Genomic DNA, 23,729 nt, shown 5'->3' with positions numbered 1-23,729 from the left:
TGTATTGCACCAAGCCCGGATGATAACGTTGAAAAATAGCGCGATGTAATCCGAGTGTATTCCAAATCGAGAAAAGATGTAAACATTCCCCATTATAAATCTCCGTAAGGAATATGTTTTCGTTCCTGTGAATTTTTCTGAGTGAAACTTGATAATGTGCCAATGAAATTATCTTGGAAAATATCCCTTTCAACAATTTCAATTGCACTTCTTTCACAGGTATGTGTATTTTTAATAAAAATCGTCCAAATGTGCTGCATAAATATCTTGGGACAGACTTTTTTTTTTAACAAAAATTTAAAAATCTAATTCCGTAACTATGAACAGAAGCCTCAGTCAGACTCCAATTTGTGATCTGCAGATTACAAGCCCGATACTTAAACCACGGAGCTATGATGATATTGATACAATTCAATGGAAACAAACATATCAATCGCCATCCAGTGACGAAGTGTCTTAAAAAGTGTAAGTCTTGCTGTAAATGCACGTATCTTTCATTATAACAGCAATAACCCAATCATTTGCTACATGTTCAAGGAATGAATGTCTAATTCATGCTTTCATATTTTATTTCAAATATCAATAGATCACGACTAGTTGGACAACAGCCACATATAAATGACTACAATTAGCCTCATGAATATCAGTCGAGTCCACCCATCTTTGTCTTTTTTAGCAGTTACAGATCTTTTTGCACCATTTCCTCTTTAATCCACAACTATTCTTCAAAGGATCGGCATTGCACACTATATAATACAACTGACAACTAGCCTTACATTTTTGACAATTTACCCATGTCGTTATAAAACCGTCTGAGACGTCCACTGTCATCAGAAGAACAGAAAGGATAAACAAAACGGCAACCTTCAAAACAAACAGATAGAGTTACTCAGTGTTGTCTATTTAACCCTGCATGGAAGACACTTTTTCTTTTCACAATTTTTTAAAAACATAATCGGCTTAATTTCTTGTGTTTTTCTCTTTTGTTTAAATATTGTTGAACTGATTTTTCACATTATTGAGGAATTAATATCCACATACTATTCTAGATATCTTTGATATGAAGTAAATATTACATAAAACACTGATTTGATATTGCGGTCTTATTCTTTTTACAAATCATCTAGCCCTACTGATAATAAAATTACCGCTCATCGTTTACATTAATTTAACCACTATTTGAAAAAAAGATATGTTTTATCTGGAGTACTTGCACATTTTATAGAACAAAATATATACATATAGTTAGAAAATAATTTTTATCATACATGAACTTACCGATTTCTGCATAGTGTATATTTCTTCGTTTTACCTTTATAAAAAACATATACTACATAAAGATATCTCTAGGCGTTATTATAGATAGATAGATAGATAGATAGATAGATAGATAGATAGATAGATAGATAGATAGATAGATAGATAGATAGATAGATAGATAGATAGATAGATAGATAGATAGAGAGAGAGAGATAGAGAGATATGTTAGACCTATAAGCGAATATGTACGTTCGTCTGGTTAATTCACGATCAACAGTAACCTGAGTTCTGTGCAGTTTGTTGAATTTATTATTGATCGTATCATCAAACATTAATAAATGCATGTCATTTAAATGCGTTTATGCTTTGTCCCAAAGTCATGTAATATACGATAAAAAATCTCTTCCCTCTGTTTCTCTTTCTCTTTCTCACTCTCTTTCTCTATCTCTTAAAAAATATATATTACATATCTGTCTATACACTCATCAAAATGTAAAGCTCACTAATTGTTTCTTTAATCGATCACTATCGTATATATTTTCAAAATGTGTTTCGATCGAAAAAGGATACTGTAAGTTCCGTAAGATTCAAATTGGTATAGACCGTATTTTTGTATTAACCTGGTAGCTAGCTAGCTAGCTAGCTAGCTAGATAGATAGATAGATAGATAGATAGATAGAATGATAGATCGATCGATCGATCGATTTATTTACCTTGTTAGAGAATGTGTGCGTTCCTCTGGACACTGCAGCTATAATATCTTTGAAAATTTTCAGATACATTTATACAAAATCTGACATAAAATGTTTGTTATTAATAAATCTTGATCACCAGCACCTGTGCTTGCTCTACGCAGTATGCTGAGTTTGATTAATATATGTAATTAATTGTAACAGCACATATTGATATATGCATGTCATTTTAATGCATGTATGGCCTGCATCAGTATTTATGTAAATTGAGATAAAAACTATCTTTCCCATCTCTCTCTCTCTCTCTCTCTCTCTCTCTCTCTCTCTCTCTCTCTCTCTCTCTCTCTCTCTCTCCAAAAACAATATATATTACGTATCTGTTTTTACACTTAACAATTCTTAAAGCTTAAACATATAAACCACGTTTTATTTACCCACAAAGTTTTTACACATTCCACCTTAATATACATATATCGTAACTATATTTAATATACGACGATACTTGTAGCTCTGGGCTGAATTCCATACTTATTACACCGTTTTTAACATATTGATACTAATTATATTTGATTGCAATGTTATTATTTTAAGAAGATTGTAGATTTAAAGCATGAAATATAGTATTTTATTTCAAAGACACATACGATGAGACACGCCACATATAAAACTGCCAGGGAAAATGATGCGGTTCTAAATAGCAGAAGTATATTGTTTAGGATTAATGATATTTAGTTGCAATAATTTGAGCGATCGATGCCATTATAAATGTTAGTTTTTATATGTCATAAGTTAAACCACTACTTTTTAATAAATTATATTCCTAACTTGACAATATGATAATGTATTGTTTTCTATAAGATAATTGCGGGCCAATGTCGTCCCTATTTAAAGCTGAAATATGTTTCAAAATAAATTTCCATCTAGAAAGTATGCTAAAGTTTCATAAGATTCAACATCAGAATAGACAGTAGTTTGACCCTTCCCCCTCGCTATTTAACCCATGATATGATTTTTATTTATTAATAAAGCTGCCACGACAGTAAGCTATATATACTTGTACTCACAATAGTATGTTTTCTATATATCCAGCGACAATAAAACTAAAATGCTCTAGTTGGTAAAAAGCACTTTATTTGGTTTTATTTAGAGAAGTAATATGTGAATATTAGAAAGAATCCAGTGATTACAGTGTATTTGGATACATAATGTTTAAACTGTTTCGTAATTTCGGAGATAACCGTAGTGTATTTCGAGGGGCGGGCAAGAAAAGCATGTGCGGATCTAGGGGAGGTGATGGGTCCTGACCCAAACTGTCCTACTTGAAAATTCAAACTTAGTAAGTTTCGATTTTTTAATTTCTATAAAAAGAGCCTTTACCCCTCTCCCTTCCCCGACAAAATAATTTTAGTTTTCGGACAAGTCTTTAGGAAAAATTTTTGACCTGAATATGTAAAACCACATAGCGTTTACACTGAAAGTACACTTAAAAGACTTAATTTAGAGAAATTTTCTGATTTCAATTTAACTTTCATATTTGCTATGATTTATATTAGTCTTTTTTTTACCGTTAGATAAATCAAAAATACGTTAGATATTCCTCGTAAAATTTTACTCAATGCTATTTCGTGTTTCCAAATGACAAGATTAATTTTTTGTCGTATATTGTGTCACCCAATATTGCGTTGAGCATAATTTATACAGCAAACAATGTAAGGACAGTTCATAAATAAATACAGTTCAAAGTTGTCAAAAAGGTATATAGGCGAAGATTGTTCTCGTGCAATTTTACAAGGTATTCTTTTTTAATTTTCTCTTTCCCTCTCTCTCTTTCTTTCTCTCCCTCTCTCTCTACTGATAATTAGAAATATTTTAAATCAAAGTACTGAAGTACTGACGGGAGTTGATTTTATCGATTATCATTTATTTTATAATCAGTGATATGTGATTTTGCGTTTCAAGTAGTATCAGTAATCGAAATATTTCTGAGAAATTGTATGGATCAAGGCAAGCTTGAACTCTAGTTTTTCTTTCAACCAAACGCTCGTCTGTCTCCGTTTATCTCCGACAAGCAAGAGAGACTCTCTGTTTTGTCGGACATTAACGGAGACAGCCGAGCGTCTGGTTGAACGAGATTAGTACATTGAAATCTAACGTATGAATACATGGATACGACTTAAAAAAATATCTTAACTGTTTGTTCCATTTAAAATCTTACTATTTTCATGGTATTAATAAATAGGTTTTCTTGTAAAATAATGTTTCATAATACATTGCATCGAATTTATCGATTATTTTCAGGAACTAAGTGTTGTCCGTGGTATTGATTTGTGCTTAGGTCCAAACACTGTTTCACATTTGGTTTGCCAGAGTAAGTGCATAGGAGAGTTGATTAAAGTCAACTCCCAAAAATGGTTTTATCATTGTTGATTTTTTTTTCTCAAGAGTACCTAGATATAATTTAATGTATTTTTTCTACATTACAAGACCGCAATATTAAAACATCCATTTATCAATAAGAATGCTTTTTTAAATAGAAGACCGATAAAGATCCACATTTATAGGCCTTAGAAAACAACTGCAATTTCGTAATTTCGTCCTTTATTCTTATTGTACTTATGAATTATTACAAAGGAAAAAATTATGATATTATATTTTATATACATTAAACAAAAAAGATCTCATGTTAACATAAACAAACAAACAAAAAAACCACACAGAAAAACGTAAAGTAGATTATTCTTTTTATGAGATCGAGTCTGAAATGCAATGTAACGCTAGTCTACACAAAAGTTTAAATATCCACACTGCCTTTTAAAGAACAATGCAGTGTCGTTTATTCCTACCATAGGTGCTTGAGGACAGGATCGACCCCCTCCACCCCCACCCCAAGTATATAGACCCCCAGGTCTTTACTATCTTTTTAATTAAAATATCCGTTTATGACATATTTCTTATGTAATTTATACATTCATTGCACAAAATTACCTAAACAAACATTTTTTTTTTAAATCAGACCCCCTACAAATATAATACAAGAAGACTTTTAACTTCGTCTGCCAGCCGAGAGGCACTGCCGATGAATATTTGTTGAAATGTACCATCAAACTTCATCTACCAGTAAAAACGGTGCCTCATGTCGTAGCCAGATAATTCCCTTCACTGAATATCTGAATGCCATGCCAGTGTAAATACATTTATTGGGTAAATTAGGACAATTTTCTTCGTCAAGTTGCAAGTTTTGAACCGATCCATCTAGAATCAACGGAAGTGAGGATTTATCGCAAATAAGATAAACCTTTACTTCTATCTATCTATCTATCTATCTATCTATCTATCTATCTATCTATCTATCTATCTATAAGTTAGATTAGAAAAATGTCACAAAAGGATAATTAATTTTAAAAAAGAGTATTTGTGGTGGGGGTGGAAGGGGGGGGCAATCCTGTCCTCAAACACCCGTGATTCCTTATGATGAAAAAGGTTGTATCTGAGGATTCGTATTGGAAAAACCAGGAGAAAACCTGTTAAGTAGATTTACTTCACCAAATCCCTGTGAATACTGTGTCTGCGATCCTGGTGCAAACCGGTCTGATTTTAACGGATCTCCGAGAATGGATTCTTACGACCCTACTAGAATGGATCCTTGCGATCCTATTTAGTTTATATTCCAGCGACGATATTGGATGTCAAATCTTTGTCATTAATGTAGTGGTAAATGTGAAATAAATCATCTTTATGTGCATGTTGTGAACGCAATTTTTTTTTCGTAATAGTATTTGTTAAATAGAATTGATTTTGATTTGACATGTAAGTATTCAATTCAAACACGAAAGTTTTCATGATTGAATTTAACCATTTCAGAGTTATAGCTATATTGATAATGATGGCCTATTGAAATGTCAAATCTATGAATGAAGAGTAAAGTAAATTGTATTTTTATCATTAGAATAAATGTTTAAGAAAGTTACTTGAGGTGGGAATATAAAATCCACATGAGCCAGTGTATTGAGAAAGGAATGACAAGGGTAAAGTATACAAGGTAACAAAACTGGGATTTTATTGTTTTTGAGAAAAAAAAGAGAAACAAGCATTAAATTTGAAATGTATTAGAACGTATTTAAAGCATGTACTATTCAAAGTGTCGATCAAGGCAAGTGTATTAGGTCACGTGTTAAATAAGCATACACGTGGGTAAGTTAAAAATAATCTAGACTCTTACCTTTGTTGCTCAACTCTGCTAAAAACTCAAGTGAGCTTTTCTTATCACATTTTGCCCTGCGTCTGTGTGTAAACCGTTTATAGTTTCATCTTCCTGTAAAGAACAATAAGGTCAATGTTTACTAAACGACACAAAGCATTCTTGGGTGCAGGGATTTAAGTTTGTGGATGGCCACACCATCCTTCAAATGGGAGATAATAAATATTTAATAAAAAACATTGAGTTGTTTTTAATCTTCTGAAGATCTCTTTGGCAAGATATGCTGAAACTTTTGTGAAGGAATCAAACTTTGTTCTGGTACGGGTTGAATTTTACATGAAAAAAAATTGAGAACAACCTTCAAGAAAAAATTCCTATTAAAAACCATTGGGATAAGAAAACCTTAAACTTAAAAATGCATGAATGCTAGGATTTTCGGTTAGTGCAGATTCATGTTTGTTGAAATCGTGATCACCATTTTGAATTATTAATGTATTCTACTTATTTGTTGAGATACACTGTATTTGATATCAAAACATAGAACTGTAGAGGTAGAGAAATTTACTTCCCTAGGGTCTATAAATACCAAGACATGCGGTTCAGATGAAGATATTAAAGCCAGAATAAGACAGAATAAGAAAAAAGCAGGGTTTTTTTTTAAAAGCTGAGTTAATTCTTTTTATTGATGAAAGTGTTAACATTAAGTTGTCGTTTATTGGTATTAATAACATAATACTCACACAGGGTTAGGTATTTCTAAAGGATCCCTTATTTAAGAGAGATTTATGAAATTTGGCTATCCGCTAATTTGGGTTGCCATTTTGACAATAAATACTCTAATTTCTTAAAGACTAATACATTTCATCAGATAAAGCACCATGCAGTTATTTATGATAAAATTGTTTGCTGGACTAATCTATGAATAAGTGTTGTTATTTTTTCAATGAAGAGATTTTTAGAAAGAATAAACAAATCTGACTGTTCGCGATTTGTACCTATGTTAACGCCATTTGTTCGAAAATCAAATTATTTCGGCTAAAAGTCTATTTTTGTTTGAGCCGAATTCCATGATAAAGTAAAAATATTTTTGTCATTCATAATTCATTTCATAAATACTTTTTGTGTTTTAAACTAATTTTACTCATGACATTGAACTTTACAACTCTCCGAATTTCAGAACTCAAACCCTGAGTAAACAACACCCTTAACAAAATTATAATAATTGTTTGTCGCATGCCTTCTTTAGGATGAAAAGCACAGGGATTTATAATTTATTTTTTATTTGACAGCTGATGTTGTTGAAGATATTGTTTTTAAACTCTAGAGTATCGGTAATTTTTAGATTCTGCTTTTTCAAAAGACTTAAAGTGTTTAAAAATTTAAAACTCTTTTAAACAAAAACAAATTCAAGTCTGTTCCATTTAGTTTTTTAAAGATTTACAAATATAAGAGAAAAGTTGCAAACTTTAAAGCCTAGCCCTTGTGCTTTTTCTTCTGTATAAATATGGACATTCGTCCACATGACAGGCACGTAGCATCGTTTTTGAAAAGGGGGGGGGGGCAGAGTCATTCAAAAAAAGAAAAAAAAAGGAAAATTCAAAGTTTCCCAAAATCTTTAAAATCCTAATCGGGGGGGGGGGGGGGGGTGGCGTAGTATATAACTTCAATTTTACTACTCATTTCCTTATTTTCATATCAAGTTTTTACATACTCTTCAAAAAGTGGGGGGGGGGGGTCAACTCCATGATAACTCAATTTTTTTATGTAAATTTGTTGCTACGAGAAAAAGTGTGTGGGGGAGGGGACAGGCCCCCCTCTGCCCCCTTACCTGATGCTTCGTGCCAGCATCACATTTACTTTTTCTTATTATTAGACTCAAATGTTACGGATATTTGTGTGTGGTTAATTCTTTTTACCGCATAATAATTCTAAATTACAACATTATATTTATTTGTTTTCCCGTTGACTGAAATGTCACACTTTCAATGATTTAAACATAGCACATGCACGTGATTGCCTCATATATCTCTATATTTGTTCGGTGAGAAATAATATTAGGCAATATGACCGTCATTGACCGACGCTTCGCTTACTCATTTCGACATTTCATAGTATTTTATACGTAAACCGCATGCGTTAAGTTCTTAAAGTATTTGGAGTAGTTGCCCTTTGATATTCTTTAAAATTAGAGTAGTTGCCCTTAGAATATTGACGTTACATTGATTTGCCTGGAGCAGAATAAAATGGCAGCGTCGAAATTTGCTCAAATCTCTGCAGAGGAAAGGGAGAAAACATTTAAAATTGATTAGCAACAAAACATTGTAAGTAAACATAGGTGAAGCAAAGATTTTTAACGAGTATTTGAAAGGTGAAATTGAAAATTTAAATGAGTTAAATTGGACGAGATGTTGGGCATCTTGTACATGGCTTTGCGTAGATCATCGCTATTTGTGAATGAATATGTCGCTTGATAGTCCTCGGGAAAACAAAACACTTTTTAGGGAAGTTACTGACTCACTACGGAAATATATTGGGTTGTTCAATCTCGTAGACGACTCTGCTTCGCCTCGCCATCTATGAGATTGATCAACCCAATATATTTCCGTAGTGAGTCAGTAACTAACCTATAATAAGTAATAATAACCCGCTAAAGCTGGTTAAAAAAAATTTGGCAATTCGCTATTTTAATATCCCGCAAGAATCATTAAAAACATTTTCATGTTTAAATGATAGATAACATGATGCATATGAAGTAAATCTTAGGTGCAATAGGCAAACCATAAGAAATTTTCTTATTTACACTCTGTCCCAAGATATTCTGGATTCACATTTGGCTTAATTGCTTGATATTTATAAATACCTCAGGATTCAAACGATGTTCATTCAAAAGTATGAAAAACTTCCAAAATTTCTCAATCGAAACGCCCCTGTTAGCTTATCAGGTTTTAATATAATGCTAAAAAATGTGATGTCTACGGAGATTTAGTATTGCAGCAAGCCCGGATGATAACGTTGAAAAATAGCGCGATGTATTCCGAGTGTATTCCGAATGGAGAAAAGATGTAAACATTTACCATTATAAATCTCCGTAAGGAATCTGTTTTCGTTCCTGTGAATTTTTCTGAGTGAAACTTGATAATGTGCCAATGAAATTATCTTGGAAAATATCCCGTTCAACTATTTCAATTTCACTTCTTTCACAGGTATGTGTATTTTTAATAAAAATCGTCCAAATGTGCTGCATAAATATCTTGGGACAGACTTTAAACAATTTAACAAACATATCAATCGCCATCCAGTGATGAAGTGTCTTAAAAAGTGTAAGTCTTGCTGTAAATGCACGTATCTTTCATTATAACAGCAATAACCCCATCATTTGCTACATGTTCAAGGAATGAGTTTCTAATTCTTGCTTTCATATTTTATTTCAAATATCAATAGATCACGACTAGTTGGACAACAGCCACATATAAATGACTACAATTAGCCTCATGAATATCGGTCGAGTCCCACCATCTCTGTCTCTTTTAGCATTTACACTTCCTTTTGCACAATTTCCTCTTGAAACCACATCCATTCTTGAAAGGGTTGGCCTTGCACTTAACATACTTGAACTGACAAGTAGCCTTACATTTTTTACACTTTATCCATTTCCTCAAAAAGCCCTCTGAGACGTCCATTGTCATCAGAAGAACAGAAAGAATAAGCAAAACGGCAACCTTCAAAACAAGCAGATACAGTTACTCAGCGTTGTCTATTTAACCCTGCATTGAAAACACTTTATTTTTCATAATTTATTTAAACATAATCGGCTTAATTTCTTGTGTTTTTTTATTTTGTTTAAATATTGTTGAACTGATTTTTACATTATTGAGGAAATAATATCCACATACTTTTCTAGATATCTTTGATATGAAGAAACTATTCCATAAAACACTGATTTGATATTGCGGTCTTATTCTTTTTCAAAAATCATCTAGCCCTACTGATAATAAAATGACCGCCCATTGTTTACATTAATTTAACCACCATTTGAAAACTGATATGTTTTATCTAAAGTACATGTTCATTTTATAGAACAAATTATATAAATACAGTTTAAAAATAAGGTTACTCATACATGAACTTACCAATTTCTGCATAATGTATATTTCTTCGTTTTACCTTAAAGAAAAATTATAATACATAAATATATCTCTAGACGTTATGATAGATAGATATATAGATAGATAGATAGATAGATAGATAGATAGATAGATAGATAGATAGATAGATAGATAGATAGATAGATAGATAGATAGATGGATAGATGGATGGATGGATGGATGGATGGATAGATAGATAGATAGATAGATAGATAGATCGATCGATCGATCGATCGATTGATTGATTGATTGATTGATTGATTGATTGATTGATCGATCGATCGATCGATAGATAGACATGTAAGCGAATATGTACGTTCGTCTGGTTAATTCACGATCAACAGTAATCTGATCTATGTGCAGTTTGTTGAATTTAATGATTGATCGTAACATCAAACATTAATAAATGCATGTCATTTAAATACGTTTATGCTTTGTCCCAAGTATAGTTATATATTTAATATACGATTAATCTCTTCCCTCTGTCTCTCTTTCTCTCTCTCTCTCTCTCTATCTCTCTCTCTCTCTCTCTTAAAATATATATATTACATATCTTTTTATACACTTATCAAAATGTAAAGCTCACCAATTGTTTCTTTAATCGATCACTATCGTATATATTTTCAAAATGTGTTTCGATCGAAAAAGAAAAATGTAAAATCCGTAAGATTCAAATTGGTATAGACCGTATTTTTGTATTCCCCAGCTAGCTACCTAGCTAGCTAGCTAGCTAGCTAGATAGATAGATAGATAGATAGATAGATAGATAGATAGATAGATAGATAGATAGATAGATAGATAGATAGATAGATAGATAGATAGATAGATAGATAGATAGATAGATGGATAGATAAAACGATAGATAGATAGATAGATAGATAGATAGATAGATAGATAGATAGATAGATAGATAGATAGATAGATAGATAAATAAATAGATAGATAGATCGATTGATCGATCGATCGATCGTACGATAGATATGTTTACCTTGCTAGAGAATGTGTGCGTTCCTCTGGACACTGCAAGTGTAATATCTTTGAAAATTTTCAGATACATTTATACAAAATCTGACATAAAATGTTTGTTATTAATAAATCTTGATCACCAGCACTTGTGCTTGCTCTAAGCAGTATTCTGAGTTTAATTAATGGAATCTTATTAATTGTAACAGCACACATTTATAAATGCCTGTCATTTTAATGCATGTATGACCTGTACCAGTATTTATGTAAAATAGAGATAAAAACTCTCTTTCCCATCTCTTTTCCTTTCTCTCTCTCTCTCTCCCCCCCTCTCTCTCTCTATCTCTCCAAAAAAAAATATATTACATATCTGATTTTACACTTAACAATACATGTACTTAAACTTTAAAAATATAAACCACTTTTTATTTACCCACACAGTTTTCACACATTCCACCTTAATATACATATATCGTAAACATATTCAATATACGACGATACTTGTAGCGCTGGGTTGAATTCCATACTTATTACACCGTTTTTTAACATATTGATACTAATTATATTTGATTGCAATGTTACTATTTTAAGAAAATTTTAGATTTAAATCATGAAATATAGTATTTTATTTCAAAGACATATACGATGAGACACTCCACATATAAAACTGCCAGGGAAAATGATGCGGTTCCAAATAGCAGAAGTATATTGTTTAGGATTAATGATATTTTGTTGTAATAATTTGAGCGATCGATGCCATTATAAATTTTGTTAGTTTTATATGTCATAAGTTTAACCACTACTTTTTGATAATTTTTCTTTCTAACTTGACAATATGATAATGTATTGTTTTCTATAAGATAATTGCGGGCCAATATTGTCCCTATTTAAAACTGAAATATGTTTCAAAATAGATTTCCATCTAGAAAGTATGCTTAAAGTTTCGTAAGATTCAACATCAGAATAGACAGTAGTTTGACACTTCCCCCTCGCTATTTAACCCATGATATGATTATTATTTATAAATAAAGCTGCCACAACAGTAAGCTATATATACTTGTACTCACAATAGTATGCTTTCTGTATATCCAGCGACAATAAAACCAAAATGCTCTAGATGGTAAAAAGCACTTTATTTGGTTTTATTTAAAGAAGTTATGTTATAAAAATATTAGAAAGAATCTAGTGACTACAGAGTATTTGGATACATAATGTTTAAACTGTTTCGTAATTTAGGAGATAACTGTAGTGTATTTCGAGGGGCGGACAGGTAAAGCAGATCTAAAGGGGAGTTGATGGGTCCGGACCCCAACTTCCCTATTTGAAAATTCAAACTTAGTAAGTTTCGATTTTTTAATTTCTATAAAAAGAGCCTTTACCCCTCTCCCTTTCCCGACAAAATAATTTTAATTTTCGGACAAATCTTTAGGAAAAATTTTTGACCTGAATATGTAAAACCACATAGCGTTTACACAGAAAGTACAGTTAAGAGACTTAATTTGGAGACATTTTCTGATTTCAATTTAACTTTCATATTTGCTATGATTTATATTAGTTCAATATTTTATTACCGATAGATAAATCAAAAATACGTTAGATATTCCTCGTAAAATTTTACTCAAGGCTATTTCGTGTTTCCAAATGACAAGATTAATTTTTTGTCGTATATTGTGTCACCCAATATTGCGTTGAGCATAATTTATACAGCAAACAATGTAAGGACTGTTCATAAATAAATACAGTTAAAAGTTGTCAAAAAGGTATAAAGGCGAAGATTGTTCTCGTACAATTTTACAAGGTATTCTTTTTTATTCTCTCTCTCTCTCTCTCTCTCTCTCTCTCTCTCTCTCTCTCTCTCTCTCTCTCTCTACTGATTATTAGAAATATTTTAAGTCAAAGTACTGAAGTACTGACGGGAGTTGATTTTATCGATTATCATTTATTTTAAAATCAGTGATATGTGATTTTGCATGTCAAGTAGTATCAGTAATAGATATATTTCTGAGAAATTGAATGGATCCAGGCAAGATTGAACTCTCTGTTTTGTCGGACATTAACGGAGACAGCCGAGCGTCTGGTTCAACGAGACTAGTACATTGAAGTCTAGCATATGAATACATGCATACGACTTCAAAAAATATCTAAACTGTTTGTACCATTTAAAATCTTACTATTTTCATGGTATTAATAAATAGGTTTTCTTGTAAAACAATGTTTCATAATACATTGCATCGAATTTATCGATTATTTTCAGGAACTAAGTGTTGTCCGCGGTATTGATTTGTGCTTAGGTCCAAACACTGTTTCACATTTGGTTTGCCCGAGTAAGTGCATAGGAGAGTTGATTAAGGTCAACTCCCAAAAATGGTTTTATAATTGTTGAATTATTTTTTCTCAAGAGTATCTAGATATATTTTAATGTATTTCTTCTACATTACAAGACCGCAATGTTAAAACATCCATTTATCAATAAGAATGATTTTTTAAATAGAAGACCGATAAAGATCCACATTTATAGGCCTTAGAAAACAACTGCAATTTCGTAAATTCGTCCTTTATTCTTATTGTACTTATGAATTACTACATAGGAAAAAAATATGATATTTTCTATATACATTAAACAAAAAAGATCTCATGTTAACATAAACAAACAAACAAAAAACCCACGCATAAAAACGTAAAGTAGATTATTTTTTTATGCGATCGAGTCCTAAATGCAATGTTACGTTAGTCTACACAAAAGTTTAAATATCCACACTGCCTTTTAAAGAACAATGCAGTGTCGTTTATTCCTACCATAGGTGCTTGAAAACAGGATCGACCCCCCTCCACCCCACCCCCAATTATGTAGACCCCCAAGCCTTTACTATTTTTAAAATTAAAATATCCGTTTATGACATATTTCTAATTTAATTTATACATTCATTGCACAAAATTACCTAAAACAAACATTTTTTTTTTAAAAATCAGACCCCCTACAAATATAATACAAGAAGACTTTTAACTTTGTCTGCCAGCCGAGAGGCACTGCCGATGAATATTTGTTGAAATGTACCATCAAACTCCATCTATCTATCTATCTATCTATCTATCTATCTATCTATCTATCTATCTATCTATCTATCTATCTATCTATCTATCTATCTATCTATCTATCTATCTATCTATCTATCTATAAATTAAATTAGAAAAATGTCACAAAAGGATAGTTTATTTTAAAAAAGAGTAAAGTCCCGGGGGTCTTTATATTTGTGGTGGAGGTGGAAGGGGGGGGGGTCGATCCTGTCCTCAAGCACCCGTGATTCCTTATGATGAAAAAGGTTGTATCTGAGGGTTCGCATTGGAAAAACCAGGAGAAAACCTGTTAAGTAGATTCACCACACCAAATCCCTGTGAATGGTATTTCTGCGATCCATGTGCAAACAGGTCTGATTTTAACGGATCTCCGAGAATGGATCCTTACGATCCTACTAGAATGGATCCTTGCAATCCTATTTAGTTTATATTCCAGCGACGATATTGGATGTCAAATCTCTGTCGTTAATGTAGTGGTAAATGTGAAATAAATCATCTTTATTTGCATGTTGTGCACGCTATTTTTTTCGTAACAGTATTTGTTAAATAGAATGGATTTTGATTTGACATGTAAGTATTCAATTCATACACGAAAGTTTTCATGATTGAATTTAACCATTTCAGAGTAATAGCTATATTGATAATGATGGCATATTGAAATTTCAAATGTATGAATGAAGAGTAAGGTAAATTGTATTTTTATCATTAGAATAAATGTTTAAGAAAGTTACTTGAGGTAGGAATAAAAATCTACATGAGCCAGGGTATTGAGAAAGGAATGACAAGGGTAAAGTACACAAGCAAACCAAACTGGGATTTTATTGTTTTTGAAAAAAAAAGAGAAACAAGCATTAAATTTGAAATGTATTAGAACGTATTTAAAGCATATACTATTCATAGTGTTGATCAAGGCAAGTGTATTAGGTCACGTGTTAAATAAGCATACACGTGGGTAAGTTAAGAAATAATCTAGACTCTTACCTTTGTTGCTTAACTCTGCTAAAACTTCTAGTGAGTTGTTCTTATCAAATTCTGTCTGGCGTCTGTGTGTAAACCGTTTTTAGTTTCATCTTCCTCTAACGAACAATAAGGTCAATGTTTACTAAACGACACAAAGCATTCTTGCATGCAGGGATTCAAGTTTGTGGATGGTCATACCATCCTTCAAATGGGAGATAATAAATATTTAATAAAAAACATTTTTTTTTAATCTTCTCAAAATCTCTTTGGCAAGATATGCTGAAACTTTTGGGAAAGCATCAATTTTTGTTTTAGTAGGGTAGGTTACAGTACGGGTTGAATTTTACATGCAAAAAAATTGAGAACAACCTTCAAGAAAAAATTCCTATTAAAAGCCATTGGGATAAGAAAACCTTAAACTTATATATAAATTCCTATATCAAAGGATTAAAGTCTACTTGGATTAGGAGATTAATTAAGGATAATAATTCAAAATGGAAAACACTGCTGGAGAATTCTATTTATTTAGAAAAGCTATTAAATACAGGTTTAGATTATATTATGCAAATGCAAGAATCGTTAAAAAATGATTTTTGGAAGGAAGTTACCATAGCTTTTAAAGAAATCCAAGATAACTTAAATGTAAAATCATGGCAGGATTATTGTTGCCAGCCATTGTGGAACAATAATAAATTTAAGATAGGAAATCAGTCTTTTTTTTACAAATCATGGTATGCTAAAGGAGTAAGATGTGTAATTGATTTGTTTGATGAAAATGAAAACTGTTCAGATTTTGAAATGTTGAAAAGAAAATTTAATATTCAAATGAATTATTTAACATATATGGGAGTCAGACAAGCTGTACTTTCAGATCTAAGGAAATACAACTTCATTAGAAATGAAGTTTTCAAACCTTTTATACCATTTAATATTAAAACCTTTGTATTAACAAAAAAAGGTTCAAAGCCAATGTATGATATATTAAATCAGACAAATGTAACACCCGTGGGAAAAGAAAAATGGAGTAGACATTTTGTTTTTATAGAAAAACAATGGGTTTCAATATTTCATTTACCTTTTATTATTACCCCAGACTCTAAATTTCAATGGTTGCAGTACAGAATAAACCATTATATATTAACTACAAACAGTTTTATGTATACAATTGGTAAAGTGGATACTAATCTATGTACCTTTTGTGAAGATGCTGAGGAAATAATATATCACTTATTATGGGAATGTCCAAGGGTACAACATTTATTAGCAGAATTTGTTAGAGTTTGCAACTCTAAAGGAATTAGAATAGTCCTTGATAATAAAACTTTTATTTTTGGTGTCTTAGATGATGTGAAGTCAAAAGCGTTCAATATTGTACTCATATTGTTAAAAAAATACATATACAGAAGTAGATGCCAGAAAAACCAATTAACAGTAAATGCCCTTATGAATGATTTAAAACAGTTATATAAAGTATTCCAATTCTGTCCAAAAGAAAGAAGTGAAATGGATAAGTTCAATACAGACTGGGAAATTTGGACCCCTGTGATTAACTCACTCTAGAGTGCTCTCTCTCTCTCTCTCTCTCTCTCTCTCTCTCTCTCAATAAAAAAGGTGCTCAATATGTATTTTGTTTTTTCTCTCTTAGTAAACGTTCATTATATATGCATTATTGATGTAATTGTTTTCGTTGCTTTCTTAAACATACTTTGTGTTCTTGAAAATTTGTGATGTATGTACGTGATGTATGTAGAAGCAGTTGGCTTATTAATAAACATTTCATTAAAAAAAAAAAAAAAAAAAAGAAAACCTTAAACTTAAAAATGCATGAGTGCTAGGATTTTCGGTTAGTGCAGATTCATGTTTGTTGAAATCGTGATCACCATTTTGAATTATTAATGTATTCTACTTATTTGTTGAAATACACTGTATTTGATATCATATAGCTAATGTAGTTTAAGGGCATCTTGTTTATTTAAGGTAGTACAAAACAGATAACCTAAATTCTAAGAATCAATTTTTCTGAGTTTTTTAAAAAGATTTCTTTGGAATGTAATCTTTAATTACGTAAAATTTGAAAAAAAAATCCGACCTCACAATTTTTGCCCACGTTGCCTTAAATAGACCATTTAAATTTCCTTTTAAAGGGGCATGTTCACGATTTTGGTCCAAATCTTTTTTCAATTTTAATATATACAATGCTTCAGTTAGGCATTTCTAACAGGCCTCCAGAATTTCGGTGTCAATCGTTGAGATATGAGCGAGTTACAGAGCTTGCAATTCTTTGCTATGCAAACAAAGCTTACATTTTGAACGTTGAAGTGAAAATGTCAGTTTTAGACCTAAAATGAATGTGTTACACGTTAGGAACTGTTTATTTATGCTTAAAATGAATAGAAAGCTAGACAAATCAGCTTGAAAAAGATTTTACTGGAACATTAAACAAAAACAGGGCACGAGCCTTGTTTACATGACAAACATGACAAAAATTTGTAAGTCCTGTATCTTGCTTATAACTCAACGATTGACTCTCAAATTTCATTTGATTATTAGAAATGCATTCCTAAAGCGTTATAAATAATTAAAACAGAAAAATGGAATTTGACCAAAATCGTGACAATACACCTTTAAAGGAGTATAAAATAAAATAGTCTTTGTTATAGTTTTCTATGCCATGAAGTTATTTATCAAGATATTACAAATATTTGTGCTGCTTTTTATACAGGAGACATTCTTGTTACTTAACGTTACTAAAATAAATTCTAACTGGTAACTTTAGATAATTTCTGGTGTGATATTATGTAAAACTAGCGCTTGCAAGCGTATACAATTGTGAAGTCTCTTTTAAGACGAAAATTAGCCGCACTTAACGGTAAAATGAAAATGTATCATTCAAATTCTAATTGAATTCAACAGTTTGGATGTCATGACCGTGTTATTAAAATAAATCAAAATAAAGTAAATTTAACCATTGGTTTTAGATTAATAAGGTTTTAGGTTTTAGGTAAAAATTAATAAAAATCATATATGACGTACGTTATCACATTTGACCTTTGACCTGTTGATATGACCTTGAAATTTGTTCGACATAAGGCCTAAACACTGGTGGTGGTTGTCTAAATTTCAGGTCTTTACGTTGAAAAGAACACAGGTTACGCAGTTTTCAATGATATTAGGCTAAATTGCACAAAATCATATGAACACCATCCAAATGAATTTTTCAAAATTATCAAAATACGTTGTACCTCTAATTTTGTCGGCCTTGAGGTATGATTGGGTATGATTAATATTTTTCTTAAGATAATGGATTGAAATTAGTTTTACATAATATCAAGTCATTATTTTGTGTATTTGAGAAAGTATTTCAAATAAATAATATCAGGAGTGTTTCGTACTACCTTAAGTAGATAGTCTGTCAAGGTTCTTTATGTCAAAAACATGAAATTCTTTAATGAATAAATTTCATCCTTTAATACAATATTGTAGTAAAAGGTTTGCTATAGAAATTATATGTCCTAATTACATCAATGATTTAAGTTCTACACCAAGTAACCCTGAGTGAACATTAAGTCCTTGCAATGTGATATGCATCCTTTTAATGCTTTGTTGGAGTTTTTTCGTAATTTTTTTTATTTTTTATAGTTTTTGTTTGTTTGTTATTTTTTTAAGGTTATAATGTTTACGTATTAAAAAATAAGGTATTTGCTCTGAACATTTTTTTAATCAAGAAAACGTTTCACAATTTACATATTGAGCTTGCTAGCATATATATACACAAATGGTGATACTAAAATCTCGGGGAAAAAAGTTTTTAATTTCCAGAGCGTTTTTAATGTTAAAGTGTATGTAAAGATTCGTAAAACGTATGTGAAAAATCAGCTCAGCTCGGCTGTAATCGAAACAACAATTAAACTACACTGTAGGCAACTAGGAAACCGGGTATTCGCCTTGCCTGAATCTGGATGCGTAATTCCACTTGACCTTCAACAAAATAGTATACGTCGCTGGAATAAAGGTGACGTGCCAGACATTGCAGCGATTAAAGCAAGTAATTGAATAGTGAAAACCATGGGAAAATCATCTGTATATCGAAATAAACTCTACCCCCTCATTTTATTGTAATTATCCAGCACCTGTAGTAACACGAAGTTTTGGGACGTCATGGTTTAGATAATGATCAATTTATATATGAAATAAATATAGGGATTTTTAGTCTAAATACAGACTTGTTGTAAGGAATGGCTGTGTTACGTCTGTTTGTTATCATTTTGGCCGCCACATGTTGCATGTGTTACCCTCAAGGTAAGGTAAAATGAAATATTGTAGTGTTTAAAGTTTGTTTTTAATCATCAATAATAACACCCCTATGCGGCATATTGCAGGTCAATTATTCAGATTATTCTACTTCTGACTCTCTATACTGTAAGTGAATGAGTTGTTGTTTCACAAAATTTCATTAAAAAACTGGTAAAGCTAATATCGAAAGTATCAATTTTGCCATTATGGTAAAATATGAAGTGAATTTTTCATTTAGTGAAGCATCATTAATCTGTTTACAGAAACAGTGATGGGAACTGTAAGGTAAATACAATGTGTAAAATTGTCTTTGCATCAAAGAAAACAGGTTGCTATGGAAACTCGAAACAGACTCCCATACTATATCCAAGAGAGATCATGATGACGATTGCTCGCTAGACGTTTATTTCTGTCCCAAAACATCGCCAAGTGTGATGACACCAGGTGACCCGAGTCAAGGGCAAGATCTCTTCAGAAAAGATTTTTTTGACGACGTGTGCAGGTATTTTAAAGATATTGGATTTTAAATTTTAAAAAAAAAAGATTTATATCGCAATCTTGTTTCGAAGAGTGTTAAAAAGTATTAGTCTTGCTGAAGTAAGGATTCTTAATTTAATGGGACATAAACATTGAAAATATCGGGGTTTTTGGGAGTTGATTTTAATCAACTCTCCTATGCAGTTACTCTGGCAAACCGAAACTGAAACAGTGTTTGGACCAAAGCACAAACCATCACCGCTGACAAGACTTAGTTCTTGAAAATAATAGAAAAATTCGATGGAATGTATGCTGAAGCATTGTTTTTCAAGGAAACTAATCAATAAACACTTTGAAAATAGTCATATTTTATATAATACGAACAACTTAGATATTTTCATAGTCTCATGTATTCCTACGCCAGAGTTTAATATAGCCTCGTTCAACAAAACACTCGGCTGTCTCCGTAAGTCTCTCTGCTTGTTGGAGATTAACAGAGACAGCCGAGCGGCTGGTTGAACGAGACTACAGTTCGATATCAATAGCGCGGGGATCCATACAATTTTTAGAATTGCTTCGATTACTTATTCATAGTTTGAAATCTATCTTCAAATATTACACAACATGATTCATATGGGGTTTCTCGAAAATTTTGTCGGAAAAGTCTAAAATTCATATAATAAAAAAGTGCGTAATTCAAATACAGACTAGAAACTAATTGCCATGCAAGATAAGTTGATTTTAAAATAAATAATAATCGATAAAATAAACTCCCGTCAGTACTTCAGTACTTTGATTATTTTTATATCTAATTCTTCCTTTTTTGAATAATATATTAATGTAAAGTAAAGTTTAGTTAGTTCACATTATCTGTACTACATGAAAACTTTTGCTGCATGGTGCAGGTAATATTCCCCAATTTGCAATTTTATTTTATGGAAATTTATTTCATTTGAATGCAACTTTTTCATAATTATTCAGAAGATAACCCCAAACAATTATAAAACATTCTGCTTATTTTTTGCGGTTTATAAATATGTCAAATAATTAATAAATTTAACTTCTAATGTTTTAATGATAATTTTGAATCAGTTCCATCCCGGAATTTCTCAAATGTGCCGAAGATTACCATGACAACAGAAGTCAAGTGTGTGAAGACCGGGTACGATCAGTCGTGAAACTGCTGTCTTTACGTGAAATGACATTGTGCAAAAGTCCAATACTTCCTAGTAAGTACCCACTTTACAGTTTTACATTTTCAATCATTAGCGGCATTAATATGCAAATAACCAATCTAATAAAATACATAAAATCTTGCTTATCATGATTATGTGACAGGTAATATTTGATGCAAGTACAGCATAAACATTTCAAACCATTTATATTTATATCAAACGTACGTAGTAAAAAACAAGATATGTTGCATGACATCATTAGGAGTGAAATGTGCTGATAATGGACAAATATTCAATGTTCAAAGTCAAAAGTAATGAATAAATTATTAAATAAATCTAATATTTTTAATGAAGTGCTAAGACATAAGCTTTATATATATATCACACAGTATAAATAATCAAAAAAGAAGAAGAAAATAAACAGTTCCGAAGTCTCTATTCACGAGAGCTTTCTGGATTTACATCCTTCTTCATGTAAACGTACATAACTTATGAAATTGTTTTCCTTAGATGTAAATCCAGATAGCGCTAGTGAATAGAGACTTTGGAACTGTTCATTTTTTTCTTTTTTTGATATATATATATATATATATATATATATATATATATATATATATATATATATATATATATATATATATATATATATATATATATATATATATATATATAGCAAAACATCTGATAATTATATGATTTCCACTATCTCTGATAATTGCATAAATTGTAAAATCTCTGATCACTGCTAATGACACTTTATTTATATAGCAATTTATATTGCAATTGTCAATTTTATTTAAGTAGCTTTATTTCATGTAGTCAAAGATTCTCCATTTCATGATCAAATGCTCATTTAATGGTTTATTTAGAAAGTCTAACTGATGACCCATTTTGTTTTGATTATAATCTTACTGATTCGAATTAAATGAAATGGCTTGGAGTAGTGAAATTGAAGTCAAGTTTTATTTCTTACAATGTATATAAATCAAATTGTTAAAAAACAATATTACCTTTAATGTAAAAATACAACAAATTACAATTATTTTTGACATGACTAAAATGTTACCCTTTAATGTCCTTTTAAATCATTTCTTTGTTCATTTAATCCCTGTATGCTTTGCACATTGTATAAATGGCAAGTGTCATAGAAAACAAAAGATGTTTAACAAATCAAATAGCTTTTAAAGAAGTCTAAGAAAATGACGTCAAATGACGTCATTATATCTAGGATATGTAACTTAAATGACACTTATTTGGTACTTGGTATTTACATTTACTCGATTTATTGATTCACAGTAGCCAGAGAGATTCGACCGTGTCTAAATAGAAAAGTAACAACGCTAACTCCATTCTATGAAAGAGTCATGGATCTGATTATTTCATCTGAACGAAATACGACCTACCGTATAACCAAAACTAACTTTTGTCAGTAAGTGTTTGAATGTGAATGTATGCAAGATACTGATAACGATGTGATATTGGTAATTAAATCATAATTCAGGTTGTTAACGCGTTTTAGAAATAATCAAAAAGCTGCAAAACTGTAGCTGAACTACTGGAAATTCTGTTTAACGACCGTGGAGCTACAGTTCCATCCATACAAAAAACTTTATCTTCAAACCAAACTCAAATTTCCTGTGGAACTACTGTCCTGCAGCTTATTATGATACTATTTTCTTGATTTAGACAAATAGCACACTTGGTAAAAAATGACAAGTTTAAAAATTGTTCCTGTACTTACATTTGTTCCTTATTATGGCGATTTTAGTTTGAAACCACTTTTTATCATAACCATTTAGGTCATACCGAGAGATAATCGAGGATCTACCCAGCTCTTTCTTGGAAACGTATTCCGTTCCAGTGTGAAAATCTATGATTTGAAATATTTCCAAAAATTCTGGATAACAATAAAAACATTAACAAAACTGGCCTCAGTTGTAATTAATTATTCGGTTTTAAATCTTTTTTCATTTACTGTCATTCAATTGTTCAAAGTTCACGTTACTCTTGGTATTAGTTTCTTCAGTAAAATTTGATGAAATTGAGATCGTTAGGTGAAACACTCAACTCTCACATTTACAAACATTTTTAAAGTTAATTGCATTAAAAAGTAAAATAGAACGACTTATTTTGTTCAAGTTGTCACTTTTTGCTGAATTAAACCTAAAATAAAAGAATTTTGACAAATACATCAATTATCGTACATTTGTATTTTCCGTTTGAAATATGGGTATCTTTTGATTCAAAGTGCTAGGATTGAATATAAGTTTGTATACATACAAAACATAAAAGAAAAATGGTTTACATTAGCATACAAATTCGTAATTAAGTAGCTGCTTGCATTTGCTCTTCTTTATCGAAAAGGATATTCTTGCAGATAATGTCAACTACTAACCAGTAGGCAAATATAATTTTTGATAATACAGCTTGTGTTTTGAAATGTCCCTGCCATCTAAATCGTGCATTAGCATTTTTTAAATGTATTGTTATT

At 31.0% G+C, this 23,729-nt stretch overlaps 1 protein-coding gene and 2 long non-coding RNA genes across 3 annotated transcripts; 1 reads left to right on the top strand and 2 right to left on the bottom strand.

Moving 5' to 3' along the window:
• Nucleotides 1–551: 551 nt before the first annotated feature.
• LOC105346472 (uncharacterized) lies at nt 552–2,059 on the bottom strand. Its single transcript, XR_903222.4, has 3 exons — nt 1,974–2,059; nt 1,279–1,312; nt 552–864 (listed from the first exon to the last, which is right to left on the bottom strand). It is a non-coding gene; the product is annotated as an uncharacterized lncRNA (long non-coding RNA).
• Nucleotides 2,060–9,556: 7,497 nt separating this feature from the next.
• On the bottom strand, nt 9,557–11,363 carry LOC117682031 (uncharacterized). The gene is made up of 3 exons (XR_004596570.2): nt 11,284–11,363; nt 10,281–10,314; nt 9,557–9,869 (listed from the first exon to the last, which is right to left on the bottom strand). It is a non-coding gene; the product is annotated as an uncharacterized lncRNA (long non-coding RNA).
• Nucleotides 11,364–19,424: 8,061 nt separating this feature from the next.
• Nucleotides 19,425–23,163, top strand: LOC105346471 (uncharacterized). The gene is made up of 5 exons (XM_034448752.2): nt 19,425–19,592; nt 19,908–20,088; nt 21,156–21,292; nt 22,535–22,667; nt 23,038–23,163. The coding sequence occupies exons 1-5, from the start codon at nt 19,529–19,531 to the stop codon at nt 23,102–23,104; spliced, it is 582 nt and encodes a 193-aa protein (XP_034304643.2). The 5' UTR covers nt 19,425–19,528; the 3' UTR covers nt 23,105–23,163.
• The last annotated feature ends 566 nt before the right edge of the window (nt 23,164–23,729 follow it).

This window comes from Magallana gigas, chromosome 4 (assembly GCF_963853765.1).
Source record: "Magallana gigas chromosome 4, xbMagGiga1.1, whole genome shotgun sequence".
Classification (NCBI taxonomy): Eukaryota; Metazoa; Mollusca; class Bivalvia; order Ostreida; family Ostreidae; genus Magallana; species Magallana gigas.
The sequence above is the reverse complement of the archived record's forward strand: the minus strand, read 5'-3'. Positions and strand labels throughout refer to the sequence as shown.

Excerpts from the sequence above, each read along its gene's own strand:
- LOC105346471 (XM_034448752.2), top strand. The coding sequence starts at position 19,529 with ATGGCTGTGTTACGTCTGTTTGTTATCATTTTGGCCGCCACATGTTGC. Across the intron at positions 19,593-19,907 it reads TTGCATGTGTTACCCTCAAG|AAAACAGGTTGCTATGGAAA; the intron begins GTAAGGTAAAAT and ends TTTGCATCAAAG. Across the intron at positions 22,668-23,037 it reads ACCAAAACTAACTTTTGTCA|GTCATACCGAGAGATAATCG; the intron begins GTAAGTGTTTGA and ends ATAACCATTTAG.